Consider the following 13,152-nt stretch of genomic DNA (forward strand, 5'->3'; position numbering starts at 1 on the left):
TGAGAAGCTACACAAATCAACCACAAGGAAAATTTAAATACACATGTACTACCAATTCATATAGAAAAGCAATGGGAAATGTAAGTGTCCTACTAAGATTAAGTTTTACACTATCAACTGTTATAAAGCAAAGATAAACTTTGCCCTATATTTTGGAAGGGGGCAAAAATTTCAGATCTCTTTGAAAATTCTGCCCATTTAGGGAAATATTTGCCCACTTTCTCCATTCTAGACTTTAGCTAGTGTCAACTGTGCAGGGAGTTTGAGATGGGGGAGTAAGAGCAATCAAAAGGCCCCTGGAGAGGAATACCTGGTAGTAAGGGCCTCATGCCACACAGTCATCTGGAGTATCATTTTCCAAAAATACCCTGTTACCTGCACGGCAGATGGATTCTGTGTCCCAATGTGTAACACCATTTCTTTGTCTTCTTGTTTTGGGATAGCCAGGAAACTTTGTGTTTCTAAGTAAAAATGTTCCTGTCCTTCCACGTGAACCTCACCTGTAAAGCATAAACAAAGGGCAATGTTTACTTGAAAGTCTCACATTGGATGGAGGCTGTCAGTGGTGTTTGGTTTATAAAGAGCCAGTTGCTTCAGCTTATGGAGAACTGGGCTTTAAATATTTTGGTTAAACCACTTTTCTAATTAATTCTCACTGTACCCAACCAGCTGGGTGACTATGGGTAATTCACACCCCTTCTCTTGGGCTCAGTTTCCTCATCTGTCTAGTGGGTGGTGAGATCCATGCTGTGCTGGACTTGAACACACAGACTAAGCTGGCCACATATCCAGGCTCTGTTATCTCCTTGCTCAGTGGGTTTGGCCAACTTGTTAAAGCCTCATTTCTTTATCTGTAAAGTACGGGTAATAATAATATGTATACCTCAGTTAGGTAACATTAGAATTATTGAGTCACACTGAGGATAAGCATCTTACCAAAGAACACAAAACACTCTTTCCTACCCGTTTTGTAGCCTGTTCTTACTGGTTTGTCTGAGATTTTTGGCTTGGTTAAAACATCCTTATCATTTTGTAGGCTGTACCAAGAGGCATTTGGCTCTAGTTTAAATATTTGGAAAGCGATATTTTTACTTTAAAACTAGCCAAAAGATTCATGTGTAGTTAAAATAAGTGAATTGTTTTGCCAGGAGTCAAAGGATTTCTTGAAATTATTTCTTGGGACATTAGAATGTGAGTCCTCCCCCCAAAAAACCTTTGTTTTTAGCATGTATATATGACTTTAATCTAAACTCAAATTTATTTAACAATTATATCATTTTTACAATATGCTAGGTATTGTTCTGAGGTGTAGCAAGTTACAGATAATTCATTTAATCCTCATACTAAAAAACTGAGATATGGAAAAGTTAAGTAAGCTGCCCAAGGCCACACAGCCAGTAAAAAACAGAGCTGGGATTCAAACCCAGGCAATCTGATTCCAGGATCCTCACTCTTAACTACACTGCTTCTCTGTGTTGGCATACTCTGTAATTCTTAGTCATTTCTGCCCAAATTCCAAATTCCCTTCATATTTCAAAATTTCCACTTGTGCTAAAACTTTGAACTCCCACAATGGCCAAAATCCTAAATGACAAAGAGCTAGCACCTTGTGACTCCATTGCTCCTAGGGTGAGTATAAAAATTCAAAGAAAATATACTATTGTGGTTAAGAGCAAGGACCTTTGGGTCATTTAGTCTTGGGCTCCAGTTCTGGCTCTATTGTAAACTGAATATGAGACCTCAGTCAGTTACCTAGTTTTTTAAGCCTCAGTTTCTTCATTTTTAAAATGGAGCTACTGATATATGTTCCTTCTCAGAGTTGTTCTGCATGCATATTAAATAGTAAGCAGTAAATACTTAGGAACTTAAAATAGGTTTAAAAATATTCATTTCTTAGGATTGTTGTCATGTTTAAATAATATAATACATGCTTAGCATGGTGTCTGGTATAGTAAGTACTTGATGAATGTTATTACATGATAGTATTATTATTACTAAATAACAGTTAGCCTAATTTATAGGCTTCACAAAATCTCATTTAGTTTCTTTTATGAAGTAATGAATGTCTGGCACAAATTATGGATACTATCAAACCTCTGAGCATCTCTCATGACTTTCCTGATAGTATCTAACTGCTATTCTGAGGTAGTGAATTATTTTTATAATTGGGAGGCAGTTGGCATTTTCTTCTTAAACAGAATGCTTTTGGGAAACAAGTGTTCTAAAGGCCTTTCCCAGGTTGTAGCAAAAGATAAAAGCTTATAGCACTTGCCATTTCAGTTTAGAAATAGGTAATAGGTCCTGTGAGAATTGTTATTTTCTCATACCTAAGACCAGTAGTGATACTCCTAGTAAAGACAGCTGTGGCTCTTGACCCTGGCCACACCTTAAAATCACCCACTTGGGGAACTTAAAAAAAATACTGATACTTTGACCTTATACTCCAAGGTTCTGATTTCATTGGTCTGGTGTAGATCTAGGTATTGATATTTTAAAAAGCCATACTAATTAGGTTTTAGCCAGGGCAGTAAGTCAAAACAAACAAACAAATAAATAATAGTACCGAGATTGAAAAAGATAAAACTGTTATGATATAATTATATACAGTGAAAATTCAAGAGAATCTATAAGACTATTGAAATTATAAGTGAATTTGGCAAAGTTCCTGGATATATAATAAATATACAAAAACTAATTGTGCTTTTTATATTAGACACAAATAAGTAGAAAATTAAATAAAAATATCATTTGCTGAAGTATCATGAAACATCAAATACTAGGAATGAATATTAAGGAGAATGTGCAAGATTACTTTTTAGTGAAAACTACGAAATTACTGAGAGAAATGAAAGTAAATCTTTATTAAATAAAAGGCAAGGTCTACCATGTTCATGGATTGGAACTTAATATTGTTGAAATTTCAATTCTCTCAAATTGATATCGTTTCAATGCAATTTCAGAAAAAAATTCCAGTAAATTATCATTCATGAAAATTAATGAACTGATGATAAATGTATATAAAAATACCAAGAACCTATAATAGCTAAGGTCATATTGAAGAAGACATAGCAATGAGACCTTACACTATCAAATTTCAAGACTTAGTATAGAGTTACAGAAAGTAAGATAGTGTGGTATTAGCACAGTATAGATAAAAAGATGAGTGGAATGTAATTGAGTTCAGAAATAGAGCAACACAAATGTAAACACCCGGAAAACAATAAAAGCTGAGTTGCAATTCAATAAGGAAAAAAAAATAAAGTCTTCAATAAATGGTGCTAGGTTAGTAGGATATCCATTTGGAAAAAAAATCAATGTTGACCTCTGTCTCACACAATACAGAAAAATTAATTTGAGATGGATCATAGACCTACATGTCAAAGCTAAACATTATTATCAAGCTTCTAGGAGAAACCACAGGTAAATATCTTCATGACCTTTAGATGGGCAAAAATTTCTTCATGGCACAAAAGCACTAATCATAAAGAAGACTGATAAATCAGATTTTATTAAAGTCAAGAGCTTTTGTTGATGAAAAGGAACTATGAAGACAGTGGAAATGCAATCTGCAGAGTAGGAGAAGGTATTTGCAATACCCATAACTAACAAAGAACTCATATCAAAAACATAAAAACTTTCTATAAATCAGTAAGTAAATCAATTATTATACTAACTTTATCAAAGTCAATTATTTGTAATTATAATTAATGATCACTTTTAATTTAATTAATTAAAAAACAGGCAGACTTGAACATCTCACCAAAGAGCATATAAAAATGGCCAACATACATATGAAAAGGGTTCAACATCATTAGTCACTAAAGAAATTCAATCAAATCTGCAATAAGATACTACTATGTACCCATCAATTACATAAATTAAAAAGGCTGACAATAACAGCAGAGCAATGAAACTTCCATAATTGTTAATAGGAGTAAAATTAAAACAATTTTTTTTTAATGCTTGGCATTAACTACTAAAGGTAAACGTATAAAAAGACTAACATATGGCAATTCTATTCCTGGGTATATTCCGTTGGAAATGAGTTATATTCACCAAAAGACATGCATAACAGTGTTGATGTAAAGATGTCCAAACCTGAAGAGAACATTTATGAATTTATTTGAGCCAGACTGATGACATTGCTAGGAAGCAAGATCTCAAATGCTCCAGAAATGACAGTTTTGCAGTTTCTTTTATACATGTGGAATTAAGGAAGGGATGTAAGGAAAATTACATAAAGGTGGGAGAAAACAAGGAAGGGATTTATTATAGGCTAGTTAACAAGATTATGTGCTTTCTTGAGGGGGGTTAGGCTTCAGAGGGGCCTAAAAGAGAGGCATTTCAAAGGTATGTTAATCTAGATGCACAGAAACAAAGGACAGGGCTTGCTTAAAACAAATATAAAACTTTTACTAAGGAAGTTATATGCTTGGTGTGTAACTACTCACCAAGTTAGGAATTTATGATCAGATCACCCTGTGAGGTTACTTTTGGTTACATTGATCATGACACCCCTTTTTGGATCACAATAGTGTTTTTAGAAACTTTATTTACAATAGTCCCAAGTTGAAACCAATTCAAATGTCCATCAACAGTAGAATAGATAAAGAAATTATAGAATATTTATACAAAGGAATACTTCTGAACAAAAAAATAACTACTGATCTATGCAACAACATGGATGAATCTTCCATACATCATGTTGAATATAAGAAGGAGGCACAAAAGAAGTTATACTCTAGTTTCCATTTTTATGAAGTTTAAAACAGGTAAAGCTAATCTATAGAATGAGAGCTTTCGAAAGGTTACTGACCTACAGGGAGCATAAGGAAGCTTTCTAGGGTCCTGGAAATGTTCTATATCTTGACGTGGGCAGTATTTACATAGATTGCTACATATGTAAAATTTTATCAAGCTGTAAACTTATTATTTGTGCATTTTAAATTGTGTTTTAAAAATCACACTAGGGTTGAGAAGCTTTGCCTTAGAGTTTCAGTATTTCTCAAACCAGTTAATTCATTTGGAGTCCTCAACTCCAGAAGCTTCACTTTTCTGGCCCAAGACCACTTACCTTCAATGATTTGATCAACATGCTTAAAGGCTTGCTCTACATTTCCTTGCTCAATTTTTTTCTCACCACTAAGAAATGAATTGTGCTCTAGGGCTTGCTGCAGGGAAAAAATAAACCAAAACAAAAGTTTTTATTTATTATTTTTTAAAATATTCTAATAAGCCATTCAAACCCCATCAAAATCCCATGCTTCTCCTCTATCAAATCTTCACACACCAAGACAATCTGAGCAATTTGGAGAGCCACAGAAATTGTGTTACAATGGATTACAGGCATTGGTGATGACTTAGTTTTGCTCAGGGATTGGAGGAAGAGCTGCAGGGAGCAAGGATATATAAAACACAATCCCACCCTCTGGTTTGCTGACCTTAGGGAGCTTGGTATTAGGTGCCCACTTTGTAGTGAGGGGGCAGATAATAGATAATAGATTAAAGAGAGGCCAAGAAGGAAGAGCTTGGTGAGGCTGGAAATGCTTAAGGATGGCCTATAAATTAGGTGCTGAATTGGATAGGATTAGGACAGTTAGAGACTAGAAATCACTTGAAGTCAAGGGCACCTCATAAAGCAATAGTTTGAGGTTAAAAACTAGCTGAGGGGCCAAAATGAGAACAAGGCCAAGCTGGCTGGGGACAGGTTTTCTATCAAGAAGCAGTTGGGCCCTGGCCAGGTAGCTCAGTTGGTTAGAGCATTGTCCCAATACACCAAGGTTGCTGGTTCGTATACCCATTCAGGGCACATACAAGAATCAACCAATGAATCCATAAATAAGTAGAACAACAAATCAATGTTTGTTTTTTTTCTCTCTCCCTTTCTCTCTTTCTCTAAAAGTAAGTAAGTAAACAAATAAATAAACAAACAGTTGGATGAGCTTGAAAGATGGAGAGAGGCTGGACAATAAAAGACCTTGAGTTCCATACTAAGAACCTTATCTAAGGGGACATTAAAAAAAAATTTTTTTTAAAGGAAAAGTTGTCTGATGAACTTTGTGGCTTAGAAAGTTAATATGGTAGGTAGATATTTTGAGATAAAGTCCAAGAGCCTTTTAAAATGATTATTGCAGTAAACCTGACAATAAGATGGTGAGGGCTGGAGGGTGGAAAGGGGTGAAAGTGAGAATAGAAAAAAAGAGGCATATTTAAGAGGCATTTAAAAGATAACTGGAAAAGGCTTGAACTTGGAAACTGTGGGGAAAAACGAGCGAATCAAGGAAGATGATGAAGACCGTACCTTACTTGGCTGGGTTTCACATTGCTTATGCAAGCACCTACCCTTCCAGCACACGATTACTGAGCACCTGGTGCTTGGCTAGGCACCAGGGATATAAGCACCGTGAATATGTTCTTGGCCTCATGAATAAGACAGAACAGCAGCTGACATTTATTCAAAGCATCCCATGTTCCAGGTGCTGTTTTAAGCGTTTTATTTGGATTCTCTCGTTTAAACCTCAAGATTACCTTTTGTTGTAGGAACTTTCATAGTCCCTGTTTTACAGATGAGGAAGCTGAGATATGATGAATTTAAGTAACTTGTCAAAGCTTTCATTTAATAGCCTATTAAATGGCAGAGCCAGAATCCGAATCTGAGTGTTATTCTATCCCCAGAACTCGTGCTTAAGTAGGAAGTGGGCAAGGAGATAGAGAGGACCCATGCTCTCATTCAGTAAGCATTGATTTGTTCTGAGTTTCGCAGTGCTCTGGATTTTCTCATTGACTAGTTTTGTATGTGAAGCCGTAAGGGCCTTTCTCTGGTGTTGCTTATCTATATTCTCAGGCCATTCCTTGGCAAGAGGTCATGCGAGGAGAAAGTAGACACAGGAAGGAAAGGGGATCCAGGCAGGAAAATTCTCAGTATTATGTCTCAAGGTGCAGAATCCAGACGCCTTCTTTCTAAAACTATAGATGACACTGAACATAAAGTATAAGTGAAGCTCAATTTATACTATTTTGTGACTCCATGGGTTGAATTCTGTCAAGAGTACACCACCCTAGTCATTCTTGAAGATACAAAGTGGCCCGAATACCTCTATTGTGATAATCCTGGGTTCTATGTCTTCATAAGCGATCTTCACTTTCTTAGCAGCATCTCTCGCATGAGCGTAGGTATCAGCAGCCACAGTACAGACAATCTGACCCACACAAATAACCTGCAGGAAAGCCACATGCTGTATGTAATTAGCTAAAACACAGAATCACTAAAAAGGATTTATTGTTCCCAAATTTTTACATTTATCCACTGGGTTTTTGTGACCAAAAGAAAGGTTATTTTCTACCTATGAGAATAAATTTAAAATAGTGGCTTGAGTGGGATTTAGGGGCTACAAAAATTAGATGCAGAAATTAATTACATCTGGCCTATGACTGTCATCAGCTGCATTCCTCACCATTCTCAAATCACTCATGGTGATCCAGTCATCCTGAAATTCCTGAAGTTCTTTTGGTTCTTTTAATGTCCTATGCTCTGTATTGCTTCTAGGACTGTTAAGACTTTTTTGGACGCTTTCTTTGAGAGGGCTCGTGGCTTTTATTAGAATCTCAAAAGGATTCACAATTCAAAATAAATTTGAGCATCACTGAGGTGGAGTCAGTGGTTCTCTGAAAGTCTTTATGACGTAGCATTTTCAGCCAAGTATTTGAGTAATTAGCCACATACAAATCACACACCTCATTCTGCGCATAGAAAATCTCTCCAAGATAGTTATTATCTCCCGGAACATCGTCTGCTGTTATCACATCTACAACACCTGGAAATGCCAGGGCTTCTGAAACATCAATCAATCTACGAGAGAAAATTTAAAAGTACACATTAAAGTTGCAAGGGTAAGTCCAGGGTACAATATAAACAATTCCTCAAGCACAGGGGAAAAAACTGCAATGGACCTCATAACTAAATCATGGGGCAATATTCTACATTGGTGTTCTGACTCTTGGCCATAGATTTTTTTCAAACCATGCTTTAAAAATGACTGATTCCCACCCAGAAGAGGAAATAAGTACTCTTAATTGACTTAAACATACAATAAGCTCTCAGTTTGAATATAAAATTGTTAATGCACTTCAGTAACTTATAGGGATGTCTTTTATTTCCTTACATGATCTTTGCATGAGCTCTGGTGCTGGTAACTACAGCCAGAAAGAGTTCTTCGTTGATAGGAGGTATGTCATCAATGTACACAGCTTCCCCGGTGGCATGTTTAATGGCTGACTGGTGCATGAGTGGGTGACCAACTGGATCTTGAGGAGGTTGGCAGGGATCCACACACTGTTAATGAAAAAAGCATGTTATTTTACTGCCAGACATTCTCATGTACTGAAAACTGGGTCTGTTATATCTCACAAATCAAGAAAAACTACAGGCAACTGGGTATCTACATCTATGAGTCAGAGTTAATAAATATCCATTGAGTATTATAGTAAGAAATATAGTCTTGGTTACAGGCTCTACCCCCCCCAAAGACATTGTTCCTGCCCTCAAGGATTCTACAACCTTGTTGAGGAATCAGAACACATACATTAAAATAACACGATCAATTTCATAGAGTAATTAAGAATAATTTACGCAACTATACAACTAATATGGTCCAAGGAAAATACAGCTTCCTGGGAGATTCAGGGTGGCTGTAATAAAGTAGGGAAGATTTTCTAGAAGCAGTAAATGTTGAGTCAGGTTTTAAAGAAAGGAATAACATTGGCCAAGAAAAGGAGGAAATTTTAAGCAACAAAACTGAAAATAGTGAAGAAGGGAGATTCAAAATCAAACTCCTTGTGTTAGTCTTGAGTAAAAACATAAAAGCTAAACCAAGCAAGTTGTATGTGGGTGACAACGGTTAACATCAGCTGGTTTTAGTAGACTTAATCTTTACATGTAATACAAAATATAGCTATTAAAAAGAGGAAAATACATGCCTAATTCATACATATGAATGCATAAACAGATTAAAAACAAAAGCCCTACCCACCAACCTGGAACATCTGAATTCCTTGGGGTGTTCCTATGGGGAAATTGTCTAGAGCACTCATGAACTTTTCTGGGATATCAGGAAACTTCTGGGGATCCTAAAAAGAAGATTATTTCACATTTAATTTTACAATCTGAGTGACTAGCTTGGAAAAACATATGTAGAAATAGGGTTATTCTAGATATTAGATGCCAGTTAGAAGAACTCTGAGCTTCAAGTTCCCTAGGCTCACAGCAGTTATTTGAAGAATTACTACATCTACTTATGTGCACAGAAAAGTGAATGTTATTTCCAGGAAGTAAAGATTTCCCTTCATGACCAGGTCTCCTTTTTGAGCGAGTGGAGGTATGTATACACTGCTAAATGGACTCTGTGCTTTCAAATCCAAGCCAGTCTTCTGGGCATGGATCTCAAAGAAACAACTGAGGGAGTGGACAAAGGGGACTTGTGAGTTATCTATGAGGAAGCCCAATTACAGATTATTTGTGATAGGGAAGAAACTAGAATTAAACTAAACATCTAACAACAGGAAAATGGCCAAGCAAATTATGGTATAGCCATAAAATGCAATATTCTGCAGTCATTAAAAATAATTTTGTAGAAGTGTACCTGACATTGAAAAATGCTCATGAAATACATGAAAGTGAAAAAATTGGTTATAAAATTGTGTACAGTATGATCTCATTTTTTTAATTTAAAAATATAAAAGTATGCATCCATATGTTAATCATGGGATTATGGGATTAGAGTTGATTTTTAAAATTGTGTTCCTCTGTGCTTTGACTCATTCTATAATGATAGAATATATAACATAAAGTGTGTAATATGTTAGAGAATCTGTGATAATATGTAACAGATGTAAAATAAAAAACATATGTAATAGATTACATATAATAATATATTAGATATATACCGATTACATATTAATATGTTGAAAATACTATGTACACATAATAGCATATATAATAAACATAATAGAATATGATAATACTAATAATAAACAATGTTAATAGAATAATAAAAAAGAACTGGACGAACTAAGAAAGTAAAATTCTCAGGCATAAAAGAAATGTGGGTATAGTCATTTGCCTGCCGTTTTTGAGTTAGCTCGTGGGTTAACAAGGGGGCACTCAGTTATGGGCCACATTTTGAGAAACCACTGTCACTTTAAACTAGGCTAGAAAAGAAAAAAAAAAGTTAACAAAAAACTAGAAATCTAAATATCTAAACATAAGGAATAGATAATGACACATCTTGCCACACAATCAAGTCATAATGTCACTGAAAAATATTTAATGACTTAAAAAGATGTTTGTATTACAAAGTGAAGTGACCAGTTCTATTGGTGTAAATATGTGACACATATACATATACATACACATCCATAAAGAAGGGTACACACCAAAATATTGATAGTGGTTAGCTACGGCGATGGGATTACAAATGATTCTCCTCTTTTTCGGCTTATTCACATTTTCTAAATATTAAAGTCGGTGTTATTTAAAAAAATTTTTCTTTAAAATAGGAAAATATGTTATAATATACTTACTAAAGGTTTTTCGCTACTGTAGGTCAACCTGCATGCATATTAGTATTTGTCATACAAATTAGAGGGCAAATGGAATAAGTAGGTTGTCCCCTTCTGGGCCCAGGAGCGAAGGAGAAGGGAAGGACAGCGACAGGAGGGGGGGGGGCTGAGCCCCACGCTGAGGGCCCCATGCCCGGTACCCTTGATGCATTAACAAAACCGGGGGGGGGGGGGGGAAGGCCTTCAGGTGCAGATCCGCTCACCCAGGGCCTCAGAGAAGTCACTTACCATCCTATTCAGCCCTCGCCTCACTTTGAGGTAGAATTTGAAGAGTAAGCTGATGATGAGGGTTCGCCTGTATTCGACCATGCCCCCCTCAGCGCCCGGCGGAATGTAAATCTCACTGAGCACCAACTGGCACGCGTCGCTCAGCATCTGGTCATCCCAATGCCTAGCAGGAAAGAGCAGAAAGAGAGCGGCTAAGCTGGCCGAACAAGGGGAGATGGAGAGCGAGCTGTATCCATCTTTGAAGTCAATGCAAAATACCCTCACCAATGTCACTGGCTTTCTTCAGAATCTGATGCAGTGGGTCCCAAATTTTCCTTACCAAGTCTTCCTTTATTATTACTTGAAAGCATTTTATTATTTTTCTTTTTAACTGAGATATAATTAACCTATAACATTGTATTAATTTCAGGTATACAACATAATGATTCGATATTTGAATTCTCTGTTGTGAAGTGACCACCTCAGTAAGTCTAGTTAACACCCATCGCCACACGTAGTACAGTATCTTCTTCTTGTGATGAGAACTTTTTTATTACCCAAGGATATGCTTATTGATTTTAGGGAGGGGGCGCGGAGGGAGAGCGAAACAAAGATCTGTTGCCTCCTGTACGCCCTCTGACTGGGGACTGAACCCACAGCCTAGGGGTGCGCCCTGCCTGGGAATCGAGCCCACAGCCTTTTGGTGTAGGGGCTGAAGCGCCAACCAACTGAGCCACCCGGCAAGGGTGTGAATTATTAATTTTATAGCTGGAAATTTGTACTTTTTAACCCCTTCGCCCATCTTATCTCCCCCTCCCCCGGCTGCAACCACCAGTCTGTTCTCCGTATCCATGAGCTTGGTTTTTGTTTTGTTTTGTACTTCACACATGAGTGAGGTTGTATGATATTTGTCCTTCTCTGTCTGACTTATTTCACTTAGTATAATTCCCTCAAGGTCAAGCTATGTTGTTGCAAATGGCAAGATTTCCTTCTTTTTCATGGCTGAATAATATTCCATTGTATCTTTATATCACACTGTCTTTATCCAGTCATCCATCAATGGACACTTAAGTTGCTTCCATATCTTGGCTATTCTAAATAATGATACAAGGTACATGGGTACATGTATAGTTTTGAGTAGTGGGTTTTTTGTGTGTTTTGTTTTAAAATATATCTTTATTGATTTCAGAGAGAAGAAGGGAGAGGGAGATAGAGACAGAAACATCAATGATGAGAGTCATTGATCGGCTGCCTCCTGCAAGTCCCCAACTGGGGATCGAGCCCACAACCGGGGCATGTGCCCTGACCGGGAATTGAACCCAGACCTCCTGGATCCTAGGTCGATGCTTAACCGCTGAACCACGCCTGGGCCAAGCTTGAGTAGTATTTTTATTTTCTTTGGATAAGTAGCTAGAAATGAAATAGCTAGATCATATGGTAGTTCTATTTTTAATTTTTTGAGGAACCTCTATACTGTTTTCCATAGTGGCTCCACCAATTTACATTTTTGCCGACAGTTCATAAAGGTTACCTTTTCTACACAGCCTCCCCAGCCTGTCTAGTCTTTTTGATGATGGCCATTCTAACAGCTGTGAGGTGATATCTCATTGTGGTTTTGATTTGCATTTCCCTGATGATTAGTGATGTTGAACACCTTTTCATGTACCTGTTGGCCATCTGTATGTTTTCTCTGGAAAAATGTATTCAGATCATCTGCTGATTTTTTAATTGGATTGTTTGTTTTTATTATTTTTTAACTTCATAACTTGGAAATGTTGATTTACCTCAAATAGCTTGGGTAATAAAAGTACTAAAATCAAGATTCTCAAGATCTGGGACTTCGGTTTGCTCACTGCTGTATCTCCAGCAACTAGACCATGCCTGGCATGCACACAGGCAAAAACTGGTAAATGACCAAATTATTGATTATAGTTGTAAAATTTTCACAAATGAAAGTTTCTATATAAATGCTTTGGAGGCATCAAGTTCTTTCTGGTAACTGAGAAAAAACTTGTATTAAGTTCTGATTGTAGACAATAAATATGATGGCTGGACAAAAATTATTGTAAAAATACTAGTTGGGAGAATTTTAAAAATTTACTCTCCAAATGCTAGAAGTAATGAGAGTGACAAGAGGAAGGCTATTTAACCTTTTGGAATATTTCCTCCTCTTTATGTGGTTTAAGAAAACATTTTCAGGTATCTTAGGACACAGTATTGAAAATGTTACTTACTTTGCAGGTTAATTAAAAGTGAAAATTTGAAGGTTATATCTACTTATATTGATTTGTGCACTAATCTTATTACAGAAACTACAATAAAAGAATC

The 13,152-nt window shown here is 36.4% G+C and overlaps 1 protein-coding gene across 1 annotated transcript in view; it reads right to left on the reverse strand.

Moving 5' to 3' along the window:
• Nucleotides 1-13,152, reverse strand: part of LOC107524097 (aldehyde oxidase 4-like) — a 58,598-nt gene that overhangs the window by 20,159 nt on the left and 25,287 nt on the right. Inside the window, exons 15-21 of the mRNA XM_016195866.2 lie at nt 10,846-11,008; nt 9,034-9,126; nt 8,163-8,332; nt 7,735-7,849; nt 7,095-7,217; nt 5,075-5,171; nt 376-500 (exon numbers count right to left, since the gene is read on the reverse strand). Coding sequence (XP_016051352.2) covers nt 376-500; nt 5,075-5,171; nt 7,095-7,217; nt 7,735-7,849; nt 8,163-8,332; nt 9,034-9,126; nt 10,846-11,008 — 886 coding nt within the window. The remainder of the gene's footprint in view (nt 1-375; nt 501-5,074; nt 5,172-7,094; nt 7,218-7,734; nt 7,850-8,162; nt 8,333-9,033; nt 9,127-10,845; nt 11,009-13,152) is intronic.

Source organism: Miniopterus natalensis, chromosome 8 (genome assembly GCF_054644295.1).
Source record: "Miniopterus natalensis isolate mMinNat1 chromosome 8, mMinNat1.hap1, whole genome shotgun sequence".
Lineage (NCBI taxonomy): Eukaryota > Metazoa > Chordata > Mammalia > Chiroptera > Miniopteridae > Miniopterus > Miniopterus natalensis.